Source organism: Piliocolobus tephrosceles, chromosome 7 (genome assembly GCF_002776525.5).
Source record: "Piliocolobus tephrosceles isolate RC106 chromosome 7, ASM277652v3, whole genome shotgun sequence".
NCBI classification, from domain to species: domain Eukaryota; kingdom Metazoa; phylum Chordata; class Mammalia; order Primates; family Cercopithecidae; genus Piliocolobus; species Piliocolobus tephrosceles.
The window spans coordinates 143909414-143935263 of NC_045440.1; the positions used below are offsets into that span (position 1 = coordinate 143909414).

Genomic DNA, 25850 nt, shown 5'->3' on the forward strand with positions numbered 1-25850 from the left:
AGGCTGCAGTGAGCTGAGATGGTACCACTGCACTCCAGCCTGGGCAACAAGAGTGAGACTCCAATCTCGGGAAAAAAAAGACAAAAAGGATCTGAGCTGTCCTCCAGTCTCCTGGTCATGGCAAGCACCCAGGGGTCAGCCCGGGGCCTTCCTCCTGCCTCCATCTGCATTCTCCCTCGCTCTTGCTCAGCTCATCCACATTCAGGATTTTCAACACAGGCTACATAGGCCAACAACCATGTGGCTCCCTAGTCCCCCTCCTGCCCCTGAGCTCCAGACTCACATCCGATTGCCTCTTTAATGTCTCCGCTTGAATGCCCAACGGGCATCTCAAAAAACACTTTCCAGGCCGGGCGCGGTGGCTCAAGCCTGTAATCCCAGCACTTTGGGAGGCCGAGACGGGTGGATCACGAGGTCAGGAGATCGAGACCATCCTGGCTAACACAGTGAAACCCCGTCTCTACTAAAAAAATACAAAAAACTAGCCAGGCGAGGTGGCGGCGCCTGTAGTCCCAGCTACTCCGGAGGCTGAGGCAGGAGAATGGCGGGAACCCGGGAGGCGGAGCTTGCAGTGAGCTGAGATCCGGCCACTGCACTCCAGCCTGGGCAGCGGAGTGAGACTCCGTCTCAAAAACAAAAGATCAAAAGAAAGTCGACACTTCCCCCATGGCCTCCCAGTTTTCCCCATGGTAAGAAACAGCCCACTGGGTGCCGTGTTGTTTGAGTCACACTCTCAAGACAGATTTCTCCCTTCTGTCCATCATCTGTTCCCCATCTCTGTCTCCACAGTATATCATAGCTTGGTGCCCCAGCACCTAGCACAGCACACCACAAGCTTCCTGTAAATGTGTGCTGAGTCACCCCGGGAGGGCACCTGCTAATCAGGGAGGTCTCTCCTGGCACAGGTCACTTAGGAAAGGCACTTGTCTCTCACACAGGAGGCGGAGAGGACAGCCCAGAACAAGGACTCAGGACTCTCCTGTGGTCTGAAGTCTGAATGGCCTGCGGTCCAGGAGAGTACCTGGGTTGTGAACTCAGAGACTCGGCTGCCAGGAGAGCGGGGAGGAGGGAGCCCAGGCCAGGCTGTCCCCATCGATCCTGGGAGCCAGTGGCGGCAGGAAAGGCCCACAGCCCGGGATAAACCAGCCACCACCGGATCCCTGCCCTGCATTTTCCAAGCTGGACAGCTACGACTTCCTGTACTTAATACCTTCATGTCTCTTCTGTTCCGCCACCCTAGAATGTGATGAAATCTTTCAGAAAGCCCAGCCTGTCTCAGCTGGGACAAAGAAACGAAGCATGAAAGTGTTGGTACTTGGACCAGAGCATTAAAGAAGAAACAAGGCCCCTGGGCAGTGAGGTGGTGGCAGCAGGTCACAGAGTGAGAACCTTGCCCTGAGAGGGATGAAACCACAGGGGACTAGGCCAGCCAAAGAGTGTCCTGCAGGGCTGCCCTTGGTGTTGGAGGCTCTAGATCAGTAATGCACACAAATGATGTGCCACCAGTGAGGGACATTAGCGTCAACAAATGCAGACACCGTCTTGGCGCTGTGGTTCATGCCTGTAATCCCAGCACTCTGAGAGGCCAAGGCAGGCAGATCACTTGAGGTCAGGAGTTCAAGACCAGCCTGGCCAACATGGTGAAACCTGTCTCTACTAAAAATACAAAAATTAGCCTGGTGTGGTGGCACGTGCCTGTAATCCCAGCTACTTGAGAGGCTGAAGCAGGAGAATCGCTTCAACTCAGAAGGCAGAGTTTGCAGTGAGCCAAGATCGTGCCACTGCACTCCAGCCTGGGTGAGAGAGTAAGACTCTGTCTCAAAAAAAAAAAAAAAGAGGTAGACACAGCTATGTCTTACCTACATGAGGTTAAATGGAAAATCTTGGGCAGGTAAGAGCCTGTACAACAGCTACGGGCGAACTGCCTCTCCGGTTCTGAATGCTCACTGGCAGAAGCAAAAAGGAAGCAGCAGTCACTGACACAGGGCCTTGTGTCTACAAGATCCAAGTGAACTAGAAGGCCCTATTTCCCTGACACTTAAACAAATTGCCCCTGAGCCCTCATAAGGGGCGCAAAAGACTGGGGTGAGATTTTTTGGTTTTTATTTTGAGATGGAGTTTTGCTCTTGTCGCCCAGGCTAGAGTGCAATGGCATGAGCTCGGCTCACTGCAACTTCTGCCTCCTGGATTCAAGTAATTCTCCTGCCTCAGCCTCTCGAATAAGCTGGGATTACAGGCACATGCCACCACACGCGGCTAATTTTTTTATTTTTGGTAGAGACAGGGTTTCACCATGTTGGCCAGGCTGGTCTTGAACTCCTGACCTCAGGGGATCCACCCACCTCGGCCTTCCAAAGTGTTGGGATTACAGGTGTGAGCCACCGCGCCCAGCCTGATGTGGGTTTTAGAATGGCCTATGTCTCCTTTATGATGGAAAGTTGCTGAGGTGAAGGAAACGAGAAATGGCATGCTCAAGGCAGAAGCAAAAGAAAAGACGGGCAGCCGCGCCCTCCCGCAGCTCCCCTGGCCACTAGCACACTCCAGCGCCAGCGCTCCTTGCCTTCATGCACGGCCCACAGCCACAGCCGGGAATCACATGCCAGAAAACGTTCGCTCAGAAGCCCAGGATCAAGCAGTGAAGCTATCCCAGGAAAACCCCCTACAGCCGCCTAAATCCATCAGCAATTCACGTCCTCAAAACAAACACACAAAAGAATAAAGGTTCATGTGTCACTAAATGCTACAGACTGAACAAGGTCCCCCAGAGCAAGTATTTTAGCAAACACCAAACGCCAATGGGTTACGTGCTAAAAAAAAAAAAAAAGCTAAAATTAAAAAACATATTTAAAAAAAATGAAAAGACTATCCAGTTAACATAAGATTTAGGCAGCAGTGTTTGTTTTTTAAAGCAGTGAAGGCTATGAGAAGGCAGCACAGAGGGAAATCTAGCTATTTTTAATGCAACATGTTCACAGCCTACCTTTTCACACCCAATAACACACTCACAGGGCAGTATGACAGAAAAAAAGAAAAAGAAAAGAAAGAGGAACAAGCAAAAATTAGAAACATGTAAGAACAGAAATAATTTTGATAGCTACAACACTACACGGACAAGAACGGGCCATGGGTTTTTATGAGGGGCACATGTGAGCTTGTAAGTAAATTACACCTGCACCTCATGTCCCAGGGAAGTCCAGGACCTGAAGGGAGAATGATCTGTCAGGGGGCCTATCAGCATGGTCAGTGTGTCAAACCATAACTGGACTTACATCTGGGCATTTCCTGTTGAGCTACCCAATACTATCCCGTTCCAGGTTGGACACTTTCTCACTCCTACCAAGAGTTGCAGGGGAGAGCAAGGCTCTATTCCTGCACCAAATCATTCCTTCAAAAATTAGAGAATCGGCCAGGCACTGTGGCTCACGCCTGTAATCCCAGCACTTTGGGAGGCTGAGGCAGGCAGATCACTTGAGGTCAGGAGTTCAAGACCAGCCTGGCCAACATGGTGAAATCCTGTCTCTACTAAAAATACAAACATTAGCCAAGTGTGGTGGTGCACGCCTGTAATCCCAGCTACTCAGGAGGCTGAGGCACGAAGAATCATTTCAGCCCAGGAGGCAGAGGTTGCAGTGAGCCGAGACGGCGCCACTGCACTCCAGCCTGAGTGACAGAGCAAGATGACATCTCAAAAAAAAAAAATTGGCGAACCATGGAGAAACAAAAGCAACAACAGGTTACCCATTACAAGAGGAGGATATATTTTATTTGAGTTCACTGGTGTCATGATCTCACTGAACTTCAAATGCTAACTGACGTCTAATTGCGGTTGTCCCACTACAGTGAGCAAGCAGCTGTATTTGCCACTGTATTTTCAGTGCCTGGAGCCATGCCTGGCATATGAAGGCTCTCAACGAACACTTGTCAGTCATTATCCACCACGTGTGACGCACTGCGTAGCAGCACACTCCCGTTCCTCCTGCGGGGTTGTGAGCACAGATTTTAAAAGGCAAAAAAGACCTGGCATTCGAAGGTGGATCTGCAACCTCACAGCCGAGAAGTGGGTGACTGAAAAATGTCACTGGCGCCCATGTGGCAAAGGAGGAAGGCATGAGTCAAGGGGTCAGAGCGGGGTTCCTGACCCATGCTGCCTGTGAGCTTCAACCCTTCACCCCTTCTCTGTAAAGCAGGGGCAGGCCACTTCCCTGCCAACCTCGCAGGTGGCCGCCAAGCTGTGCATAGCAGAGAGCAACACCTTATCAGGGATGACTCCCGCAGGTGCCTGCTGGCTGGACAGCAGTGTGCGCTCTTCAAGAGGCACAGGAGGCGCAGCAGAAGGCAACGAGGTGAGGTAGAAAGGCCCTGGGCCTCAGAGACAGACCTGGTGCTTGTAGCAGCTCTGCTGCTCGCTGGCTGCCCAGGTCTCTAAACCTTGCTGCCTCAGCCCCACATCAGCCAGCACAGCAACCCGGCGTAGATCACGGGGCTGCCGTGAGGATTCAATACAGAGCAGGTCTACGGCATGCCTTTCCCTTTCCTGAAGCCAAATATGCACATTGGGTGAAGAAATGAAAATTCCTTCCTTCCAGACCCTGCAAAGCACCACAGGCAGGTGTGACTGAGGCTATTCTATGCTTCCAACTCTGAGGGCTGGACTTAGACTACTGTGTCTCAATTCTCTGATCATTTCTCCTCATACTTACCAACAACCAGAAAGACACCGTTTGACCTTAGATAAATTTTAGAAACATACTGAGCACCTACTTTGCAGCAGGCACTGTGGTGGCATGCACATGACATCACTGAATCCTCACCTGTGGCTCATCAGCCAATCCTACACAGGAGGAGGGAGAGCCCTGTCCAAGCCCGGAGGCCAGTGACTGACACAGTGACACATCACTTTCCCTGGCAAATGGGGACGCCCTCTTGGCAAACAGTTGCTGCCTAGGCTTGCATCTCATCCAGCTCTGCAGAACAGCCACCATGGCAAGACAGAGCAGCGAGCAGAGAGTGGAAGGAAGTGGCGAGGAAGAGCTCATCTGAAATTCTGATTTGAAATACAGTTTTAGACTTAATAACAGGCAAGATGGGAAGCCGACCTTTCCCTGCTCTATCCAACACTCCTTGTACGCAGAGAGAACAAACATACTTTTCATTTGTATAAGGTAGCTGTTTAGGAGCTCCCAGGTGGTATTTCTGGCACCCGATACCTGTGCTTGGCTGCTCTGTAAGTGAGGAATTCGACACTGTGGCCATCAGGAGAGAAAAGGTAGCCACATACGCAGGGTGCACAGCCTGGCAATCAGGAGACATGGGCTCTACTTCTAGCTCAGCTAGGACCTAGCCCTTACCTCTCCAGATTCACCCTCTCATCTGTGAACCAAAGGGACGAGACTGAATTAAGTGTTCAAACTGTGCTCTAGCACAGTGCTGTCCAACAGAAATAAAACACAAGCCACATCATAAGTAAATTTCAGTTTCTAGCTGCCACATTTTTAAAAGTAAAAATGAAACAGTTGATACTGATTTTTAAAATATAGTTTATTTAACCTAAGATAGGTAAAATACTATCATTTCAACATGTAATCTATATAAAACATATTAGCAAGAAAGTTGGCCAGGCACAGAGGTTCACACCTGTAATCCCAGCACTTTGGGAGGCCAAGGCAGGCGGATCACTTGCGGCCAGGAGTTCAAGACCAGCCCGGCCAATGTGGCAAGATCCTATCTCTATTAAATATACAAAACTTAGCCAGGCACGGTGGGACATGCCTGTAGTCCCAGCTACTTGGGAGGCTGAGGCATGAGAATCACTTGAACCCGGGAGGTGGAGGTTGCACTGAGCCAAGATCGCACCACTGCACTCCAGCCTGAGAGACAGGCTGTCTCAAAAAAAAAAAAAAAATTAGCAAGAAAGTTTACTTTTGCAGAAGTAAGTTTCAAAATCTGGCATGGGTTTTATTCACAGCCCATCTCAACTCAAACTAGCCTCGTGTCTAGTGCTCAAAAGCCACAACTGGCTGTGGCTGCTGTATGGGACAGAGCTCCAGGAGTCCCACAAGTGGAGCCCCACTAAAAAAAAGGGGAGTGTACACGACAACTCTAAAAGACTCCCCCAAACCAAAGGCTGTCTCTGTCTTTAAAAGTCACTGGTTTTTGTTTGGTTTTTTAGCAGCACTCAAACAGATTCTGACAGAAAGTCATTAGTTTTAAAAACCAATGGACAACACCTTTCTACTCCTTGCTGCAATAAAATTCTGCCATGCGCTTTCCCTTTCTGATGTAGGGAAGCCAAGGGGCCTGGGTCTCTAGGTAAACTTACCTGCTGTCTGTGTCCAGTCCTACAAAATCCTTTTTCTCAAACGGGACACAGAGAAGGGGGATCTTATCCCCAGACTTGTCTGTGGCTCTGTCCAGACGCTTGGACTCCAGCACAATGAAGAGTGACTCGATGAAGTCCTCGATTCTCTTCTCCACTGTCTGGCAGTCCTCATAGTTGGGGTAGAAGGCCACGTCGGTGCGTGGCTGCTCCACGATCTCCCCCTGCAGCCCGAAGACAAAGAGCCGGGAGTCATACAGCGTGGAGCCATAGATCTCCTTCTGCACGTGGAACTTCTCGAAGGTCTGCGGCCAGTCCTTGGCCGAGAAGCAGTCTGTGATGGTGATGAGGCCCACGACTTTGCGGTGGGTCTGGAAGTCGCCCCACTCGTTGTTCTCAGGTGGATAGTGGTGCCTGTAGCGGATGTAGAGGACCCGCTGGGAGTCCCTCACGCTGATCTGACTCACAGAGCAAATCCTCTTATAGATCCTGAAGAAGTTCTCCTCGGAGACGATGCCCACAGGCTGGACCACCACGAGCAGCGTCTGGTGGTCCTCAGCACACTGCATGTAGTCAGGGACACTCATTTTGAAGTCCCTGTTCAGAGAGAAGAAATGAGGCTGTGAGACGCAGAGTCCTGAGAGCTGACAGCCCACTCTGGGAGGCAGTGACTCTGACCTTCACTAGCCAGAGGCAGGGGAAGCCCCAAGGAAAGCCATAGCGTCAACAGGTCTTAGGGCTCCACACGTGGCTGTCACAGCTCTGATCACAATGCTGTAACTGTTGACCTTCAGTCCCTCGGCATCAGCTTGGAGCTTCTGCAGAAATGGGGCTGTTTCTTGTCTTTCTATTCCCACTACCTAACCAGGAGTAGTAAGAGTCAGTGCTCAAAAATATCTGTTGAGTGAATGAATAAACACGTGTGTAATTGCTCCCCCATCCCCTCAACAGGATATTAAGAAAAATCCACCATGCAGTCAGATCTGGATTTGAATTCTGGGCTCCCTGGAACTCCTCAGCTACAAAATAGTGGTGATAATAGAACTTGTCTTGGCTGGGCACGGTGGCTCACACCTGTAATCCTAATACTTTGGGAGGCCGAGGCTGGCAGATCACATGAGGTCAGGAATTTGAGACCAGCCTGGCTAACATGGTGAAACCCCACCTGTACTAAAAATACAAAAATTAGCCGGGCGTGGTGGCACGTACCTGTAACCCCAGCTACCCAGGAGGCTGAGGCAGGAAAATTGCTGGAACCTGGGAGGTGGAAGCTGCAGTGGGCCGAGATCGTGCCACTGCACTCCAGCCTGGGTGACAGAGTGAGACTCCATCTCAAAAAAAAAAAAAAAAAAAGAGGTGGGGCATGGTGACTCATGCCTGTAATCCCAGCACTCTGGGAGGCCGAGGCAGGCAGATCACGAGGTCAGGAGAGACCGAGACCATCCTGGCTAACATGGTGAAACCCCGTGTCTACCAAACAAAACAAAAAAATTAGCTGGGTGTGGTGGCGGGTGCCTGTAGTCCCAGCTACTTGGGAGGCTGAGGCAAGAGAATGACATGAACCCGGGAGACAGAGCTTGCAGTGAGCCGAGATCGTGCCACTGCACTCCAGCCTGGGCAACAGAGCCAGACTCCATCTCAAAAAAAAAAACAGAATTAAAAGAAAAAGAACTTACCTTATAAAACTCTATTTGGATTGAGGAGGTTGCGAATGTAAAGGGCCTAGCATTGTGCCTAACATACAAGGAGAGATTACGCAAATATACCACTGCTCCTTTATAAACGGGAGAGTTGCCATAACCTCTCTGAGCCAATTTTGTCAGATATCAAAAGAAAACGTTATTACCTGATTCCCCAGAGCTGGGGAAAAATTAAATTAGATGACCCACATGAAAGAATCTGGCTCATAGGAGATCCTCAATACATGTTTGTTGAAGGAATTAGTGAACAAACAAACAAACGGACAATGGAATGAATGCTGGCCCCAGCCCACAGACCGTCAGGATGGGAACCCCACTGCATGGAAGTCAGGGCTGATATTCAACTCCCAGCTCTACACGTACGACCTGGGTGACCTGGAGCAAGCCTGTGCACCTCCCTGAACCCCAGTTCCATCGTGAATAAAAATGAGGATAGTAACACATACCTCAAGGTGTCAGCAAGTCAACACTCTGGTTGTGATAACGTACCATGGTTTTATAAGATGGCACCACAGGGGGAAATTGGGCAAAAGGTATATAGGATCTCTCGGTATTATTTCTGACAAATACACATGGAGCTACAACTACTACAGTCTCAAATAAAAAGTCAAATTTTTTTAAAGGTGAGGGAGATTAAATGAGCTCTCTATATACACACCTCCACTGTCCCCATCAACGGGCTCACACGTCCTCAGGGTATTTGGTCCCCATGGCCAGAGGCAGCTGTACTATGAGCTAATGGGGTTCAGCTTCAGGCCCCTTCCATGGCCCTCTATCTAATTTTGCTTTTTTTTTTTTTTTTTTTTTTTTTTTGAGACGGAGTCTCGCTCTGTCTCCCAGGCTGGAGTGCAGTGGCGGGATCTCCGCTCACTGCAAGCTCTGCCTCCCGGGTTCACTCCATTCTCCTGCCTCAGCCTCCCAAGTAGCTGGGACTACAGGCGCCCGCCACCACGCCTGGCTAATTTTTTGTATTTTTAGTAGAGACAGCGTTTCACTGAGTTAGCCAGGATGGTCTCGATCTCTTGACCTTCTGATCCACCCGCCTCAGCTTCCCAAAGTGCTGGGATTACAGGCGTGAGCCACTGCACCCAACTAATTTTGCATTTTTAATTTTGTTTTCTTTTTCTTAAATAGGAAGCCCAAAACTGCATGACCTTCAGGTCACCAAAGCCTGACTGCAGAGATCGTGGCAGTAACCCTCCCAGGTGAGACACTAAGATTAAAATGACATAGCCACAAGACCTCTGTGAAATTCTAATGGCAAGCCTCTCACCCTGCACTGAGAGGAGGACTGCGTGTTGGGGGCTATCCCATTCTGAATATGCAGATCCCACAATGGACTATACACGGCAACCCCAGCACTATAAACTTCAAAAATGCACATGGATAGGGGAGTATGGACAAAATTATATTTAAAGAAAAGGAAACCCTAGCCTCCCAACATGTCTTGTTTCTGCCCAGGATCTAAATGGTTCACAAGTATATTCTATGTGTATGACTCAGCCCAAGTCCCCGACTCCAGTGCTCATGCTCTTAAGGACGATGCCCTACTCTCTCCTGCCCTGTCCTCACAATGATTCCCTGAAGAGTCTTTTCTGCACACAAAAACCACCTTGGAAAGAACCAAAATCACATCATCTTCCAACAAAGAGGCATAACACCCCTCGGAGGACATATCAAAATACTGAGCAGGGGAGACTGGAGAGGTCATGTTTCTCAAAAGCAGGCATGGGTTTAACAGAAGTTGAGAAACACTGAAGCCTTCATTCTACAGAGGAGAGTGCGGCCCACCGCAGATGAAGAAAGGGCCGTATTTTAAAAGTATCATCTCGGCCAGACATGGTGGCTCACACCTGTAATTTGGGAGGCCGAGGTGGGAGGATCACTTGAGGTCAGGAGTTCGAGACCAGCCTGGTCCACATGGCAAAACCCGGTCTCTACTAAAAATACAAAAATTAGCCAGGAGTGGTGGCGCACACCTGTAGTCCCAGCTACTCCGGAGGCTGAGGCAGGAGAATTGCTTGAACTTAGGAAGTGGAGGAGGCAGTGAGTCAAGATCACACCATTGCACTCCAGCCTGGGCAACACAGTGAGACTCCATCTCAGAAAAATAAATAAATAAAAATAATTTAAAAATAAAAAGTGGCCGGGCGCGGTGGCTCAAGCCTGTAATCCCAGCACTTTGGGAGGCCGAGACGGGCGGATCACGAGGTCAGGAGATCGAGACCATCCTGGCTAACACGGTGAAACCCCGTCTCTACTAAAAAAATACAAAAAAAAAAAAAACTAGCCGGGCGAGGTGGTGGGTGCCTGTAGTCCCAGCTACTCGGGAGGCTGAGGCAGGAGAATGGCGTAAACCCGGGAGATGGAGCTTGCAGTGAGCTGAGATCCGGCCACTGCACTCCAGCCTGGGCGACAGAGCGAGACTCCGTCTCAAAAAAAAAATAAAAAGTATCGTCTCATCTAAAAAGCAGCATAATCAGCCAGGTGTGGTGGCTCACACCTGTAATCTCAGCACTTTGGGAGGCCAAGGCAGGCAGATCACTTGAGGTCAGGAGTTGGAGACCAGCCTGACCAACATGGAAAAACCCTGTCTCTAATGAAAATACAAAAAAATTAGCCAGGCGTGGGGGTGCATGCCTGTAATCCCAGTTACTCAGGAGGCTGAGGGAGGAGAATCGCTTGAACCCAGGAGGTGGGGGTTGCAGTGAGCTGAGATCGTGCCACTGCACTCCAGCCTGGGCGATAAGAGTGAGACTCCCTCTCAAAAAATTAAAAAATAAAAAATAAAAACACCTGACCTCACACCTGTGATCTCAGCACTTTGGGAGGCCAAGTCGAGTGGACTGCCTGAGGACGTCAGGAGTTTGAGACCAGTCTGGCCAACATGGCAAAACGCTTTCTCTAATAAAAATACAAAAATTAGCCAGGCATGGTGACATACACCTGTAATTCCAGCTATTTGGGAGGCTGAGGCACAGGAATCGCTTGAACCCAGGGAGGAGGAGGTTACAGTGAACTGAGATCACACTACTGCACTCCAGCCTGAGTGATAGAATAAGACTCTTAACAACAACAACAAAAAAAAAGACGCCAGCTACTGAGCCAGTTCTGGTATCTGAGACTAAGCTAATACAGGTATTAAAACAGCAAAAATACATATCTTCAACTTGGCAGTTCCTCCATAGAGCTACCATAAAACTAGCAATCCAAGAGATCTGAAAACATGCGTCCACACCAAAAACTTGTACAGGAATGTACATAGCAGCATTATTCCTCTTTTCTTGAGACGGAGTTTTGCTCTGTCACCCAGGCTGGAGTGCAGTGGCAGGATTTCAGCTCACCTCAACCTCCACCTCCCAGGTTCAAGCCATTCTCATGCCTCAGCCTCCTGGGAAGCTGGGACTACAGGCGTGAGCCACCATGCCCGGCTAATTTTTGTATTTTTAGTGGAGATGGGGTTTCGCCATGTTGTCCAGGCTGGTCTTGAACTCATGACCTCAGGTGATCCACCTGCCTCAGCCTCCCAAAGTGCTAGGATTACAGGCACAGCATTATTCTTGTTTGTCTGTGTGTTTGTTTTCTCACTCTGTCGCCAGGCTGGAGTACAGTGGTGCGATCTCGGCTCACTGCAAACTCCGCCTCCCAGGTTCAAGGGATTCTACTGCTTCAGCCTCCCGAGTAGCTGGGACTACAGGCGCCCGCCACCTCGCCCAGCTAATTTTTGTATTTTTAGTAGAGAGGGTGTTTCACCATGTTGGCCAGGATGGTCTCGATCTCTTGACCTCGTGATCCACCACCTCAGCCTCCCAAAGTGCTGGCATTACAGGCGTGAGCCACCACGCCCGGCCAGGCACGCATTATTCTTTATAGCTAAGGAGTGAAAACAACACAAATGTCCATCAACTGCCTGATACACAAAATGTTAAATCCATACAATGGGATATTATTCAGACACAAAAGGAACAAAGTGTTGATGTAAGCCACAACGTGAAAAACTTCTGAAAGCATTGTGCTGAGTGAAAGAAGCCAAATACAAAAGGTCACATGTTGTATGATTCCATTAATATTAAATGCCCTGAATATGCAAATCTATATGTATCGAAAGTAAATTGGTGGCTGCCAGGGACTGTGGGAGGGGGAAATGAGGAGTGACTGCTAATGGGTATGGAGTTTCTTTCTGGGGTGATGAAAATGTTCTGGAATGACAATGGTTACCCAAGTGTGAATATATTAAAAATCACTGAATTGGCCGGGCTCGGTGGCTCACGCCTGTAATCCCAAAACTTTGGGAGGCCAAGATGAGTGGATCACGAGGTCAGGAGTTCGCAATCAGCCTGGCCAACATAGTGAAATCCCGTCTCTAATAAAAATACAAAAAAGAATTAGCCGAGCATGGTGGCAGGAACCTGTAATCCCAGCTACTCGGGAGGCTGAGGCAGGAGAATCGCTTGAACCCGGGAGGCGGAGGTTGCAGTGAGCCGAGATCACGCCATTGCACTCCAGCTCGGACGACAGTGAGAGACTCCTTCTCAAAAAAAAAAAAAAAAAGTCACTGAATTGTACACTTCAAAGCAGTGGATTTTATGGCAGGTAATCGAGGCTCAATGAAGCTGTTATTTTTGACACACTAGATTTCTGAAACATTGTTTACATGTTTCCAGACAACTATTTTTCCCTCTACACTACTGGTCTTCCACACAATTAAAAAAAAAAAAAACGAACAAACACACACAACAAAACCTAGCCAGATCTGTAGGACGGCAATGTACCTGGGCCTCCAATATCATTCATCCGATGCTCTGTTTCATGTTAACAAATAAAGATGTCATAGGTAGCTATGACTACCTCAGAAACACTGGACAGTCACCAGTTTAAACTAGGGCCGTGGGGGATGGAAGGCAAGTCACTCCCCGGTACCTTCCAACTGGGCCTTGCTTCCAACGTTTTAATTCCTCTCTCTATAGAAGCATTTGAAGACAGACAATGCATCCTAACACGGGAAAACTTTCGGTTAACAGACATTCACGTTGGGAAGGTCCGTAGGGGTGGAGGGGCGTGGGGTGGGCTGACAGGGAGAAGACCACAGGCCAGCAGGCTCATTTCCTCTCCCCACGCTTCCCTGGGATAAGTTGGAGTTGACAGCGCGCTTATCCCACAGAGTACCGCCTGATGCCGCCCAGCTAGATCGGAGGCACTTTGAATCCACGAGACGAGAGGGAAAGGGCTAGAGGAGAAGCCCGGGAGCGCAGGGCGGGGAAAGCGCCGGGGGCGTGGGCTGTGCAGGTCCCCAAGCCCCAGCCGCGTGTCCCAGACCCCGCGGGCTCCAGGGGGCGTAGCCAGGCCCAGGGGCGGGGGTCTCCGGCGTTGCGGACGGCCCGGGAGGGGAAGTCAGGCGGAGACAGCTCGGAGGCGCAGAGGGGAAGGGGACCCCGCCGCGGGCTCGGGACAGCAGAGCCGGCCCAGGCAGCAGGTGTGGGCCGGGTCCCGGACAGGTGTCCGCCGGGTCTTCAGCGGGTGTGGACACCGCCTTGGACAGGTGTAAGCAGAGCGCCAACAGGAGCCAGGGCGCCTCGAGCAGGTGCAAGCTGAACCTCGGCCGGGCACCGGACCCGGACAGGTGTGGCGGGCTCGGCCCGGACAGGTGAGGACCGGGCTAGCCCCTCCGTGGGACGCGCCGACTCCGCGGCCAGCCGCGCAGCCAGCCCTCCCCGCAGCCGGCCCGAATTGCCTGACCGGGAGCCCCCCCGCTTTGCACTTACACAGCCGGTGGCCCCGGGCCCGGAGCGGGAGCCCACGACCTGGCGGGCAGCGGGACCGAGCAGCCTCTGCGGCCACTTCCCCGGCTCGGGGCTGGCGTTTCCGACTAGCGGCCGAGCCGGCGCTGCTCCTGCGTCTGCGCGGAGGCCGGGCCCGGGCACGGGCCAGCGATCCGTCCCGGGTTTTGCAAGAGATGCGAGGGAAGCCAGGGGGCAGGAGCCAGGGAGAAAGGAGGGAGGAGGAGCTAGGGAGAGAAGAGGGGACAGGGTATGGAGGGGACAGGGGGAGGGAATCGGGGACAGGGAGGGAGGGGACAGGGAGAGGGAGGAGGAGGGAGAGAAAAAGGAGGGGAGAAAGGACGGAGGAGGAGGAGTCGGGAAGGAGGGAGATGGAGGGAGGAGGCAGAGAGGGACGGGGCAAGAGAGCGGAGACTGGGAGGAAAGTTTCTGCACCTGGGGCAGCGCAGCTGGAAGGAGGCCCAGTCCTGTCTCCGCCGCTTACCAGTCCCTCAGGGCGCGCAGCTCAAACTTCCTCTGTGAAGCTCCGGGGTGGAGGCCCCGCGGAAACCCACTGTGGATACTCCCGGCACCCCCCCATGACCCCCACGGTCGTGACCCCCCTTTTCAGGTTGGGTGACCGTGGCGCGAGCGACCTGGGAGCGCCTCTAGCATCGCAGGGCCCGGGAGACACGTAAGGTGCGAGCCCCAGTCTGGTTCGACTGCCCTCTTTGTGGCGCGCGGTCTTGATCCCCAGCTGGCACCATGGCACTCCCGACTTTGAGGGCCCCAACAATCCATCCACATAAAAGGCTCCAAAGAGGCGACAGGGTTTAGGACAGCTGTCGTTAGTTCAGTGCCAAGGCGCCAAGCTTGCTAAGTGCGGGCAGAAGCCATTTAAGGATTTAAAACCCTCTGGGTTCCAAAACAATAAAATAAAGCTGGAGATGGGGGAGGCTTACAGACTTAAGATGCCCAGCACATGAATTAACAGTGGCATCCTCAGGGAAGATGGAAAACAGCCGTTCTCCGTTTTGTATGTTTAATGTTCTGTTTGAATCTTTTAACACGTACATGTATTTCTTTTTCAATTAAAAAATCCTGACCAGGCGCAGTGGCTCACGCCTGTAATCCCAACACTTTGGGAGGCCGAGGCGGGTGGATCACTTGAGGTTAGGAGTTGGAGGCCAGCCTGGCCAACATGGTGAAACCCCGTCTCTACTAAAAATACAAAATTAGCCAGACATGGTGGCGTGCGCCTGTAATCCCAGCTACTCAGCAGGCTGAGGCAGGAGAATCGCGTGAACCTGGGAAACAGAGGTTGCAGTCAGCCGAGATCACACCATTGCTCCAGCCTGGGCAATAAGAGCAAAACTCTATCTCAAAAAAAAAAAAAAAAACAACTGAAAAGGGCCGGGAGTGGTGATTCACGCCTGTAATCTCAGCACTTTGGGAGGCCAAGGCAGCTGGATCACCTGAGGTCAGGAGTTCAAGACCAGTCCGGGCAACATGGTGAAACCCCGTCTCCATTAAAAATACAAAATTAGCTGGGCATGGTGGTAGGTGCCTGTAATCCCAGCTACTGGGGAGTCTGAGGCAGGAAAATCGCTTGAACCCGGGAAGCAGGGGCTGCAGTAAACTGAGATTGTGCCACTGCACTTCAGCCTGGGCGACAGAGAGACTCTGTTTCAAAAAAAAAAAAAAAATCTTAAAAGGAAAAATAAAGAGGACAGGAGTGGTTCTCTCAGCACATACAGCAGCAAGGGAGAAATGGTCTGAACCAGCGCTTTTCCTTTCAGCCAGCAGGCACTTACCCACTCCGGGCTGTGTGACCAGGGCTGTTTTATTATTCACATGTTTTATAAAAGAAGATACTATCCCTCATCCCTGCTCAGGGCTAATGGAAAACCAATTGGGTTTTTATTGAATTATTTTCTACAGAGTCAGAATGAGTTATAAATAACACACATCTTCAGGGCAACACAAATAGAGCTGATTTCCAGCATGCCAGACAGCCAGGAAGTTTTCAGCAGAGGTGCCCGGGGACTGAGGAAGAGTGTCCCTGACAACACAAAAGCTGCCCAACGTGGCTGCCCCATAGTGTTACCACTGCATGGAGGACGTGCAGTGGCTCACAGCTGTAATCCCAGTACTTTGGGAGGCCGAAGCAGATGGATCGCTTGAGCCCAGGAGTTTAAGGCCAGCCTGGGCAACACAGGGAAACTGTCTCTTGGAAAAAATACCTAAATTAGCTGGGCAGGATGGCACAAACCTGTAGTCACAGCTACTCAGGAGACTGAGGCAAGAGGATCGCTTAAGTGCAGCCAGGTCGAGGCTGCAGTAAGCTATGATCACTCCAGCCTGGGAGAGACAGCAAGACCCTGTCTCAAAAAAAAAGTTAAAAAAAATTTTTTTTTAATGAATAAACAAAAGAGTGTATGGGGTTAACAGAGAATACAGAAAAGATACATTTCAAAGGCCACCACTAATGGAGGTCTGAGTGCAGAAACTAGGCTCCAAACTTACCTCATAAGATCCAGGCAAGGGAGCTATTTTTAGTGCTGAGGTCCAGAAAGGATACCCTACTTGGCTGGGGTCAGGCAAGTGGCTGGTGCTATTTAGGGATTCAAATCCAGGGCAGTCAGACCCCACAGACTGTACTCTTTCCATAGGTCTTTTCTTATTCTGTCTATAAGTGTATAAGGCAAGCAACTTGGAAAGCAAGATTGAAAGCTGGCAAAAGGAAACATTGCTTATTTGCAATGTACACACTTCAATCAATGTATGTTGTTGTCTCAGCAAATCTGTGGGGGAAGGGCTTTCTAGCTCACAGGCCATGGAGGGAAGAAATAACTATATTTATTTAGCACAACTAAGAACCAGCTACTTCCTTCGAAATAACACAGTGATGGTACTACCATTTACGAAACTTTTTTTTCTCTTTTTTTTTGAGACAGAGTCTTGCTCTGTGGCCCAGGCTGAAGCGCAGTGGTGCGATCTTGGCTCACTGTAACCTCTTCCTCCTGGGCTCAAGCCGACCTCCCACCTCAGCCTCCCATCATGCCCGGCTAATTTTTGTAATTTTTTTTTTGTAGAAGCAGGGTTTCCCTACGTTGCTCAGGCTGGTCTGGAACTCCTGAGCTCAAGTGATCAGCCCGCCTCGGCCTCCCAAAGTGCTGGAATTACAGGCGTGAGCCACCGTACCCGGCCTCATTTATGAAAGTCTTATCTGGCAGGCAATGTGCAATGTGCTTGGCATAAATATCTCATATCCTCACAATAATCGTATAAACTCGGATTCAACCTCAAGATAAGCACCAAAGCTCATTTTAACCCTCACTGCCCTCTGCAAGGTAACTATACAAATGCTCCTCGATTTATGATGGCTTGCTCCCTGATGAACCCATCGCAAAGTTGAAAAATCGTATGTCGAGCCACCCTAAGCTGGGGACGCCTGCACCATGCTTTCGGAGGTGAATGTAAAGTGGGAAAAGGGGCTCAGTGATTGAGCGGCTAGCCAGGATTCCGCGCCAGGCCTTTCCATGTTTAACAGCTGCTTTCAGAGGTGTGGAAGCCTCCGGGAGGGTCCCTGGGGTAAGACGGGCTGAGCGTCGCCGCCTTCTGCAAGGACACCAGCCTTGAGAGAAGAGAAGAGATAAGGTGCAAAGGAAGAAAGGCGGGGACGCCGCGGTGTCAGTCGAAGCGTGGGCTCCTTAAGGACAGGGGCTGTGTTTGACTCGGCTGTGAATACCCAGCGCCTACACAAGCTCTGACACAGCATACACTCAGTAAACATGGAGTGAATCAGTTCAATGAATGAACGAATGAATGAAACGCCAGAGCCCGCCACAGGGGTCTGCTTCCGCTCCACGCCCGGGCCTCTCACCGGCCAATCAACATCGTGGCTCGTATGCCCTGCCCCCTGATGCCGCGCCCATCACTCGCCCCTCTGGATCCCCTTCGGTTGCGTGGAAATCCCGGAGCAGTGGATTTCCCAGAGGCTCCTCCGGTAGCAGTGCGCATGCTCCAGGGCCGGTAGCTGAAGCATCATTTTCCCGCGGCGCCTAAGGGACGGACTGGAAAGCAATTGGCTTAGGGGACGGAAGCCAAGCTCCACCTGCCTGACGCCCGGCTCTTCTCGCAGAACCGAAGGTTCATTTTGGACCGCCCTTCCCCAGTACCACTCCCACCCCGACGTTGCTCCCAATCGGAACCTATCCTAAACAGGACTGAAAAGAAGAGAGGAGCGACCGGAAGTGACGCACGAGCGCGAGCGGAAAAACAGAGGCCCAGCGCCTGTTGCCTTGGAAACCGAGCCCTAGGCTTGCGTCCCGCGTGCGTCACAGCTCCGGCTGACTACGCCCCGCGCGCGGCCCCGAGGCCCTGAGGCCCAGGGCGGGGACCAAAAGCCGCGCGCTTGAGATGGTGTCGCTGCAGGGCGCGCTACGGGGCGGAGAGGAAATTTAGGGCCTGCCTTTTGTACATTAGGTTAGTCAGCCCAGAAATTTGTATTCAACCCCAGGCGCGTGCCTGGCATTGTGGAAGGCGACACGTGGGGAGAATTGTGACTGGCCCAGATGTCATCCCCCAGCCCAGTGGTCATTCCTCCCTGGAAGTCCTTACCCATCTCACCTGCTCATTCTTCAACCCCCAGTTTCCCGACCTCTCTTTTTCCTCAAGCCACGCCCTTCCACGCTTTCTTGTCTTTTCTGTGGTGTTCCTTCAGTCTAGAATATTCTCCACCTAGCACAATCCTGCTCCTCCCCTGACATTCTGCTGAAATGGCACTCTTCAGCCTTCCTAGGCAGCTGTGGGCTGTGACATGTGTCAGAGACTGATGAGTTTTCTTTTTACTTTTGTATAGTGCCGCATTTTTTTTTCTTTAAGCATACATACATTGATTTTATAATGAAACATAAATCGTTTTTAAAAAGATCAATTATTCTTAAAGAGCTTGTTACTTTCGGGAACACTTTTTGGGGTTAACATTTATATGTATTAGTATACATATAATTTATATATATATATTTCTAAATTCAGAGAAAATTGACACGCATTGTAAAAAGAATCGTGATTATATCCTTTATAATCACCAATTTTTACATTTTTGCCTCATTTTCGCATTCTTCCTCTTTCTCTGTGTCCCAATTATGTCCTTTATAGCTATTTCCCCTCTGTCCAGAATCATACTGTTGCAATTAGTTGTCAAATCTTTTTTTAGTATCCTTTTATCTAGAAAAGGGTCTCAGTCTTTCTTCCTCCTCTTTGTGAAAGTTACAGCTACGGGGATGAGACAATTCTGCTCAGACCTAAGCATACCAAGCCAGGAATGCACAAAAGAGGGCTTATGTTTGAGATAAGAACTGTCTCAAGGACTTTCTAAAATAACCACACAAGAAATTCCTCATGTACATCAAAAGTGTCATGCATTTCTCCACCTACATTTTGCACATATACACACATTTATTTATTTAGAGACAGGGATCTTGCTGGGCTGCCCAGACTGGACTCAAATTCCTGGGCTCAATCAGTCCTCCTGCCTCAGCCTCTAGAGTAGCTGGGACTCCAGGCATGCGCCACCCTGTTATTTCTGTGAGCAGGCTTAGCACTAGGCATTCTTTAGGCCGACAGCAATTCAAGTAAGATGCTGTCCGAAGAACATTTGCCTAGTAGCGGCATCTCCAAAATGAATTGATGCCGCTCCAGCTTTGAGCCTCCAGAACCAAAGAAACCTGTTTCCAAACAGCTTATGTGAACTTCTACATTTGGCCAATAAAAGCTCCCACTTACCCCTGCCCTCTCCAGGTGCACCTGTGGCTTGCCATAGCCATAGCCAGGTGCACCATCCTTTTTGCCTGCTCCTGAATAAATTAATTATATTAGAAGACATTTTTCTCTGATGTCTTTTTTAGGTTAACAACTCTAATATGTTGGAAGAATACAGGCCAGCTACTTCGTAGAATGTTCCTCAATTTGAGTTTGTATGATGCTGTCTCATTATTAGATTCAGGTTATGTATGTTTTACAAAAATACCTCAGGAGTGATGGCATCCTTGGTGCGTTATATCAGGAGGCAAATGATGCGGATTTGTCCCATTGTTTATAATGGTAACATTGGTTGCTTGGTTAGGGTGAAGGGTGCCAAGCTTCTCCACTGTAAAGTTCCTATTTTTTTCTCTGTAATTAATAAGTAATTTGTATGATACTTTGAGATAACAAAGTAGCCTGTTCTTCATCAAACTTTCATCAATGAATTTAACATCCAAAGACGCCTCAAGAATGATCATCAAAAGCAGCCTAGTAATGACTGTCATTTACCATTTAATACATTTCAAACAGTGCACGTGCTCTGTGACATATTCTGGGAAAGAACATGTTACCTGATACATAATCGGTGATCAATAAATAGTATTTACTGATAGGTTTCCTTCCTTTGTAGATAAATGAGGTTTCTTGTTTCACGGGGTATAATTAGAAGCATTACTTTAATCAGCCATCCTGATTATTCTTATTTTGTACCAGCATCTACCTCAGTACCTGGTATATATTAGCAATTCACTTTTTGAATAATGGAAAATTGTGTACACACACACACACATACACACCAAAAAATTATATCAAAAGATTAATTGTGATAATTCAGCAGTTAATGCTTAACCAAGTGTTTTCACCAATGCAGGGCAGTCACTGTCAGAACCAGAAAGCTTTTGAAAGTAAATTATGATAAATCCAACTTAAACAAATCAGATTTTATATTACAAAATGAAGTTTAAAAAAAGAAAGGATTCGAAAAGGAAAAAAATTCTGCCAAGGATTACATATGAGACACCGCAATTCCATGTGTGACCACCAGGTGCCGGAACAAGCTAGGTAGCCACACTAGAAAAACGAACGTCCTCATCTGGGCTGAATTTGCATTTAATTGCCTCAAATTGCTTCTGAAACCCAGGATTTTTTTTGTCACTTTGTCAGTGGAGCTTAGGTCAGTGAGTTCTGGGCAAATCAAGAGTAGGCTGAAGCTGGGGAGGAATTCACAAGCGAGATTTAACTAAATTGGCAGTGGCTTATTCTTGAACTGGGTTCTTAAAAATTCAGGTTATTATATATTACATCATATTGTATTATATATTTTATATGTTACAGACAATATCTAGTAATCCAACTGGAAATATATGTTGTGTATTACATATCAAGTTATTGTATTATAATTCAAGTTAACTTATTCTTTATACCTTTTGGTTTTGTTGTGTGGTTTTATACCTTTTGGGTTTTATGTGATCTTGGCTCACTGCATCCTCCACCCCCAGGGTTCGAGGGATTCTCCCACCTCAGTCTCCCGAGTAACTGGGATTACAGGCACCTGCCACCACACCCTGCTAATTTTTGTACTTTTTTTTTTTTTTAGTAGAGATGGATTTTCACCATGTTGGTCAGGCTGGTCTCGAGCTCCTGACCTCAGGTGATCCACCTGCCCCTGCTTCCCAAAGTGCTGGGATTACAGGCATGAGCCAGTATGCTCGGCCTCTTTATACCTTTTGTATGTTCTAAATATAACAGAGATAAAGCAAAAGTTTTAAAGGAAAGACTGAGGCTACAGGGATTATGTGAATTTTTTCAAAGAACACAAATCAAGTGGAGCGTTTGGGAGTTTTTAAAATCACAATTACCCACACCTTTGCGATTTTTTTTTTTTTTTTTTTTTTTTGAGGTAGAATCTTGATCTGTCACCCGGAGTGCAGTGGTGCCATCTCAGCTCACTGCAGCCTCAACTCCCAAGTTCAGGCAATCCTCCAACCTCATCACCCCAAGTAGTTTGTTTGGTAGAGACAGGGTTTTGGCATGTTGCCCAGGCTGGTCTCAAACTCCTGGGCTCAAGCAATCCTCTGACCTCAGCCTCCCAGAATGCTGGGATCACAGGTAAGAGTCACCATGCCCAGTCCCTTTCCTTCTTTTTCTGAACCAGGTAAAGAGGATTCAGATCAAACTGAACATCAGTGGGAATGGGGCAAATATAAGTGGCTGGAAATATCCTGACAGGACGGAACTAGGAGAGCCCAGCAACGTGCCTGTGGTGCTCCCGCCAAGGATGTATGCCCTGCGTCTAATCATGGTGAAACCACAGACAAACCAAAATGGGGACATTCTGCACAACCACTGGCCTGTGACCTTCAAAAGCATTGAGGTCATAAAAATCAAGGAAAGGCCGGGCGCGGTGGCTCAAGCCTGTAATCCCAGCACTTTGGGAGGCCGAGACGGGCGGATCACGAGGTCAGGAGATCGAGACCATCCTGGCTAACCCGGTGAAACTCCGTCTCTACTAAAAAATACAAAAAACTAGCCGGGCGAGGTGGCGGGCGCCTGTAGTCCCAGCTACTCGGGAGGCTGAGGCAGGAGAATGGCGTAAACCTGGGAGGCGGAGGATGCAGTGAGCTGAGATCCGGCCACTGCACTCCAGCCTGGGCGACAGAGCGAGACTCCGTCTCAAAAAAAAAAAAAAAAAAAAAAAAAATCAAGGAAAGCCTGAGGAACCTTTCCAGATTAAAGAAGACTAAAGAGACGTGACAATGAAATAACATGCGTGATTCTGAACTGGATCATTTTGCTGCAAAAATATGCTATTGTGGCCAGGTGCGGTGGTTCTTGCCTGTAATCCCAGAACTTTGGGAGGCAGAGGCAGGTGGATCACCTGAGGTCAGGAGTTCAAGACCAGCCTGGCCCACATGGCAAAACCCCGTCTGTACTAAAAATACAAAAAAAGAAAAAAATTAGCCGGGCATGGTGGCAGGTGCCTGTAATCCCAGCTACTTGGGAGACTGAGGCAGGAGAATCACTTGAACCCAGAGGCAGAGGTTGCAGTGAGCCAAGACTTTGCCACATCACTTCAGCCTGGGCAACAGAGTCAGTGAGACTCTGTCTCGAAATATAGATATATAAAACATATATATGCTAATGGGACAAACATAAGTGGCTGCCTTATATGCTTATATTAGATATAATTGGAATAATTGGCAAAACTTGAATAGAGCTTGAGGCTGCTGTGGCAGCCATGTGTGGATGTTTCTGTCCTGACCTTGAGGGCTGTGTTGTAGTGTTGTGGTTATGCAGAATATCCTTGTTTGTGGAGAAGACACATTCAGCTGTCTAGGGGTGCTGGGGTATCCCTCAGCTACTCACTCTAAACCAATTCAACCAAATGAGCTCTATGTACTGTACTTGCGACTTAAGTTTGAAGTCGTTTCAGAAATTATTAAAAAGAGGATTCCAGAGAAAATCCAAGCAGTTGAAAATACCCCATGATTTTCCTGGCCTGACTCAGAAATACTGAATGAGAACACTGGAGGCGTGGCCTTGAGATGTGTGTTTTCCAAAGCACAGCCAGTTCTGGAAAGCAGCTACTCCCCACGGGCTGGGAGAGGGAAGCACAGCCTGTGCACACAGACTGGTTCCTCACATCCTCCTTTCATCCACATCACCATCCAACAACTACAAGAACAGAGATTGGTTCCCCTCATCCTCCTTTTATCCACATCACCACCTGGCTGCTACGAGAATCCGTTCCACACAAGTTGCGTGGTTCAATTCTGCCTACGCTGATCTCTGAGGTTTTTTATTTTGTTTTGTTTTGTTTGAGATAGAGTTTTGCTCTTGTTGCCTAGGCTGGAGTGCAATGGCGTGATCTTGGCTCACTGCAACCTCCGTCTCCCGAGATCAAGCGATTCTCCTGCCTTGACCTCCCGAGTAGCTGGGATTACAGGCGCCCACCACCACGCCTAGCTAATTTTTTGTATTTTTAGTAGACAGGGCTTTACTATGTTGGCCAGGCTGGTCTCGAACTCCTGACCTCAGGTGATCCTCGGCCTCCCAAAGTGCTGGGATTACAGGCGTGAGCCACCGTGCCCGGCTGAGGTTTTGTTTCCCATTCCTGTCATTAAGCTGCAGGCTTTCTCTCTCCCACTTCAAAAAGAACCACTCTCAACTAAGAAAGCTGAGATCCTCTTTGGAAGTGTTTCTCCCAGAGCACTGCCCAAGGAAGCTCTGGGGTGCCTGGCAAATGAGAGGCTTCTGGGAGCCTCAGTTGGTCCAGCTCCACATTCCTGGTGCTTTATGTTCCCCTTTGCTTTGACTATTAAGACACAGTCCTGACCTGGTGCGGTGGCCAATGCCTGTAATCCCAGCACTTTGGGAGGCCGAGGCAGGTGGATCACCTGAGGTCAGGAGTTCAAGACCAGCCTGGTCAACATGGCAAAGCCATGTCTCTACTAAACACAAAAATTAGCCAGGTGTGGTGGCGGGCAACTGCAACCCCAGCTACTAGGGAGGCTGAGGCAGGGGAATTGCTTGAACCCAGGAGGCAGAGGCTGCAGTGAGTTGAGATCATGCCACTGCATTCCAGCCTAAGCAACAGAACCAGACTCTGTCTCAAAAAAAAAAAAAAAAAAAAAAAAGACATAGGAGCTGTGGCCTGTGGTGGGGAGTGGACTTGGGGGGCCTCCTCCCCCTCCCTCACAATCCACAGGAAACCTGCTCCAGCTCTGCCTAGCTGGGGACAAAGAGTGCTGCCTTTCTTCTTTTCTCCCTGGACCCACCCTGCTCCAGCTTTGCTGTCAGTCTTTATGCACCCACATATCCCCATAAGCCAGTTCAGGGGCCCCAAGAAGGCGAACCTCAATAGGACCTTATAAGGCTTCCTGATGGTGGGATGCAACACTCTGAACATACTGAAAGCCAATGAATGGTACTCTAAATGGGTGAGTTTTCTAGCAGATGTCTTCTATCTCAATAAACCTATTCAAAACGAAGTGCTTCCTGCCTACCAATCCATCCTCACCCACTGCAGTTCCCAACCTCACACCATGGTTCAGCCTTGCTGAACTACTTGTTTTCTGGATGTCAATCTTTCTACACTGCTGAGCTCTTGCAAATAATAATCTCTTTCTCTTCCCTACCATGCTCATCTGACAAATTTTTACTTGCTCTTAAACCTTTTGTTTTTTTTTTTTTTTTTTTTTTTGAGACAGAATCTTGCTCCTGTTGCCCAGGCTAGAGTGCAATGGCACAATCTCAGCTCACTGCAGCCTTTGCCTCCCAGATTCAGGCGACTCTTCTGCCTCAGCCTCCCGAGTAGCTGGGATTGCAGGCACATGCCCGGATAATATTTTTGTATATTTAGTGGAGACGGGGTTTCCCCATGTTGGTCAGGCTGATCTCCAACTCCGGACCTCAGGTGATCTGCCCGCCTCAGCCTCCGAAAGTGCTGGGATTACAGGCATGAGCCACCACACCTGGCCAAAGCCAATTTTTAAAAAGTGAAAAATAAATATAGAGGGGATTGCAGCTTCTAGACATGTTTTCACCATAAACAAATACGAAACCGGGGGTAGGGGACAGAAAAGGGAACTATTTTCAGACTGGACAACAGGCAGGTCGGGACTGTTCCCTGAGAAACAAACAAATGAGAAATAAACAAGTGGAGCTTTGTGCTCACTGGGCTTTCTGCCTGGAGTCCATATCTGATCCATGGTACAGAGGGCAGGAACTCAAACAAAGGCCACCAGTGTCACCCAGTTGAGGAGACAGAGAATGGACAAGAAGGAGCTCGGGAGAGGTAACCCAAAAAGTTGTGTATGAGCCACTGGGCTCACCACTGAGATGTACACACATGGATCAGAATGACTGAAATTAGGCTGGGCAGGGTGACTTACACCTGCAATCCTAGCACTTAGGGAAGTCAAGACAGGAGAATCATTGAGCCCAGGAGTTCCAGACCAGCCTGGGCAGTGTGGTGAGACCCTGTCTCTACAAAAATCAACAAATTAGCCAGGTGTGGTGGTGCATGCCCATAGTTCCATCTACTCAGGAGGCTGAGGTAGGAGACTCTCTGGTTTGGGAGGTCAAGGCTGCAAGTGAGCTATGATTGCGTGACTGTACTCCTCCAGCCTGGGTAACAGAGTCAGACCCTATTTCAAAAAAAAAAAAGCTGAAATTATCACACCGAGTGTTAGGGAGAACTGGAATTCTCACGCATTGCTGGTGGGAATGTAAGATGTACAAGTACTTTGGAAGAAGGTCTGGCGATTT

The 25850-nt window shown here is 49.2% G+C and overlaps 1 protein-coding gene across 1 annotated transcript in view; it reads right to left on the reverse strand.

The window, feature by feature from the left end:
• Positions 1-13920, reverse strand: part of TRAPPC9 (trafficking protein particle complex 9) — a 697716-nt gene extending 683796 nt beyond the window's left edge. Inside the window, exons 1-2 of the mRNA XM_026454561.1 lie at positions 13779-13920; positions 6320-6913 (exon numbers count right to left, since the gene is read on the reverse strand). Of these exons, the coding sequence (XP_026310346.1) occupies positions 6320-6903 (584 nt within the window). The 5' untranslated portion in view covers positions 6904-6913; positions 13779-13920. The remainder of the gene's footprint in view (positions 1-6319; positions 6914-13778) is intronic.
• Between the last annotated feature and the right edge of the window lie 11930 nt (positions 13921-25850).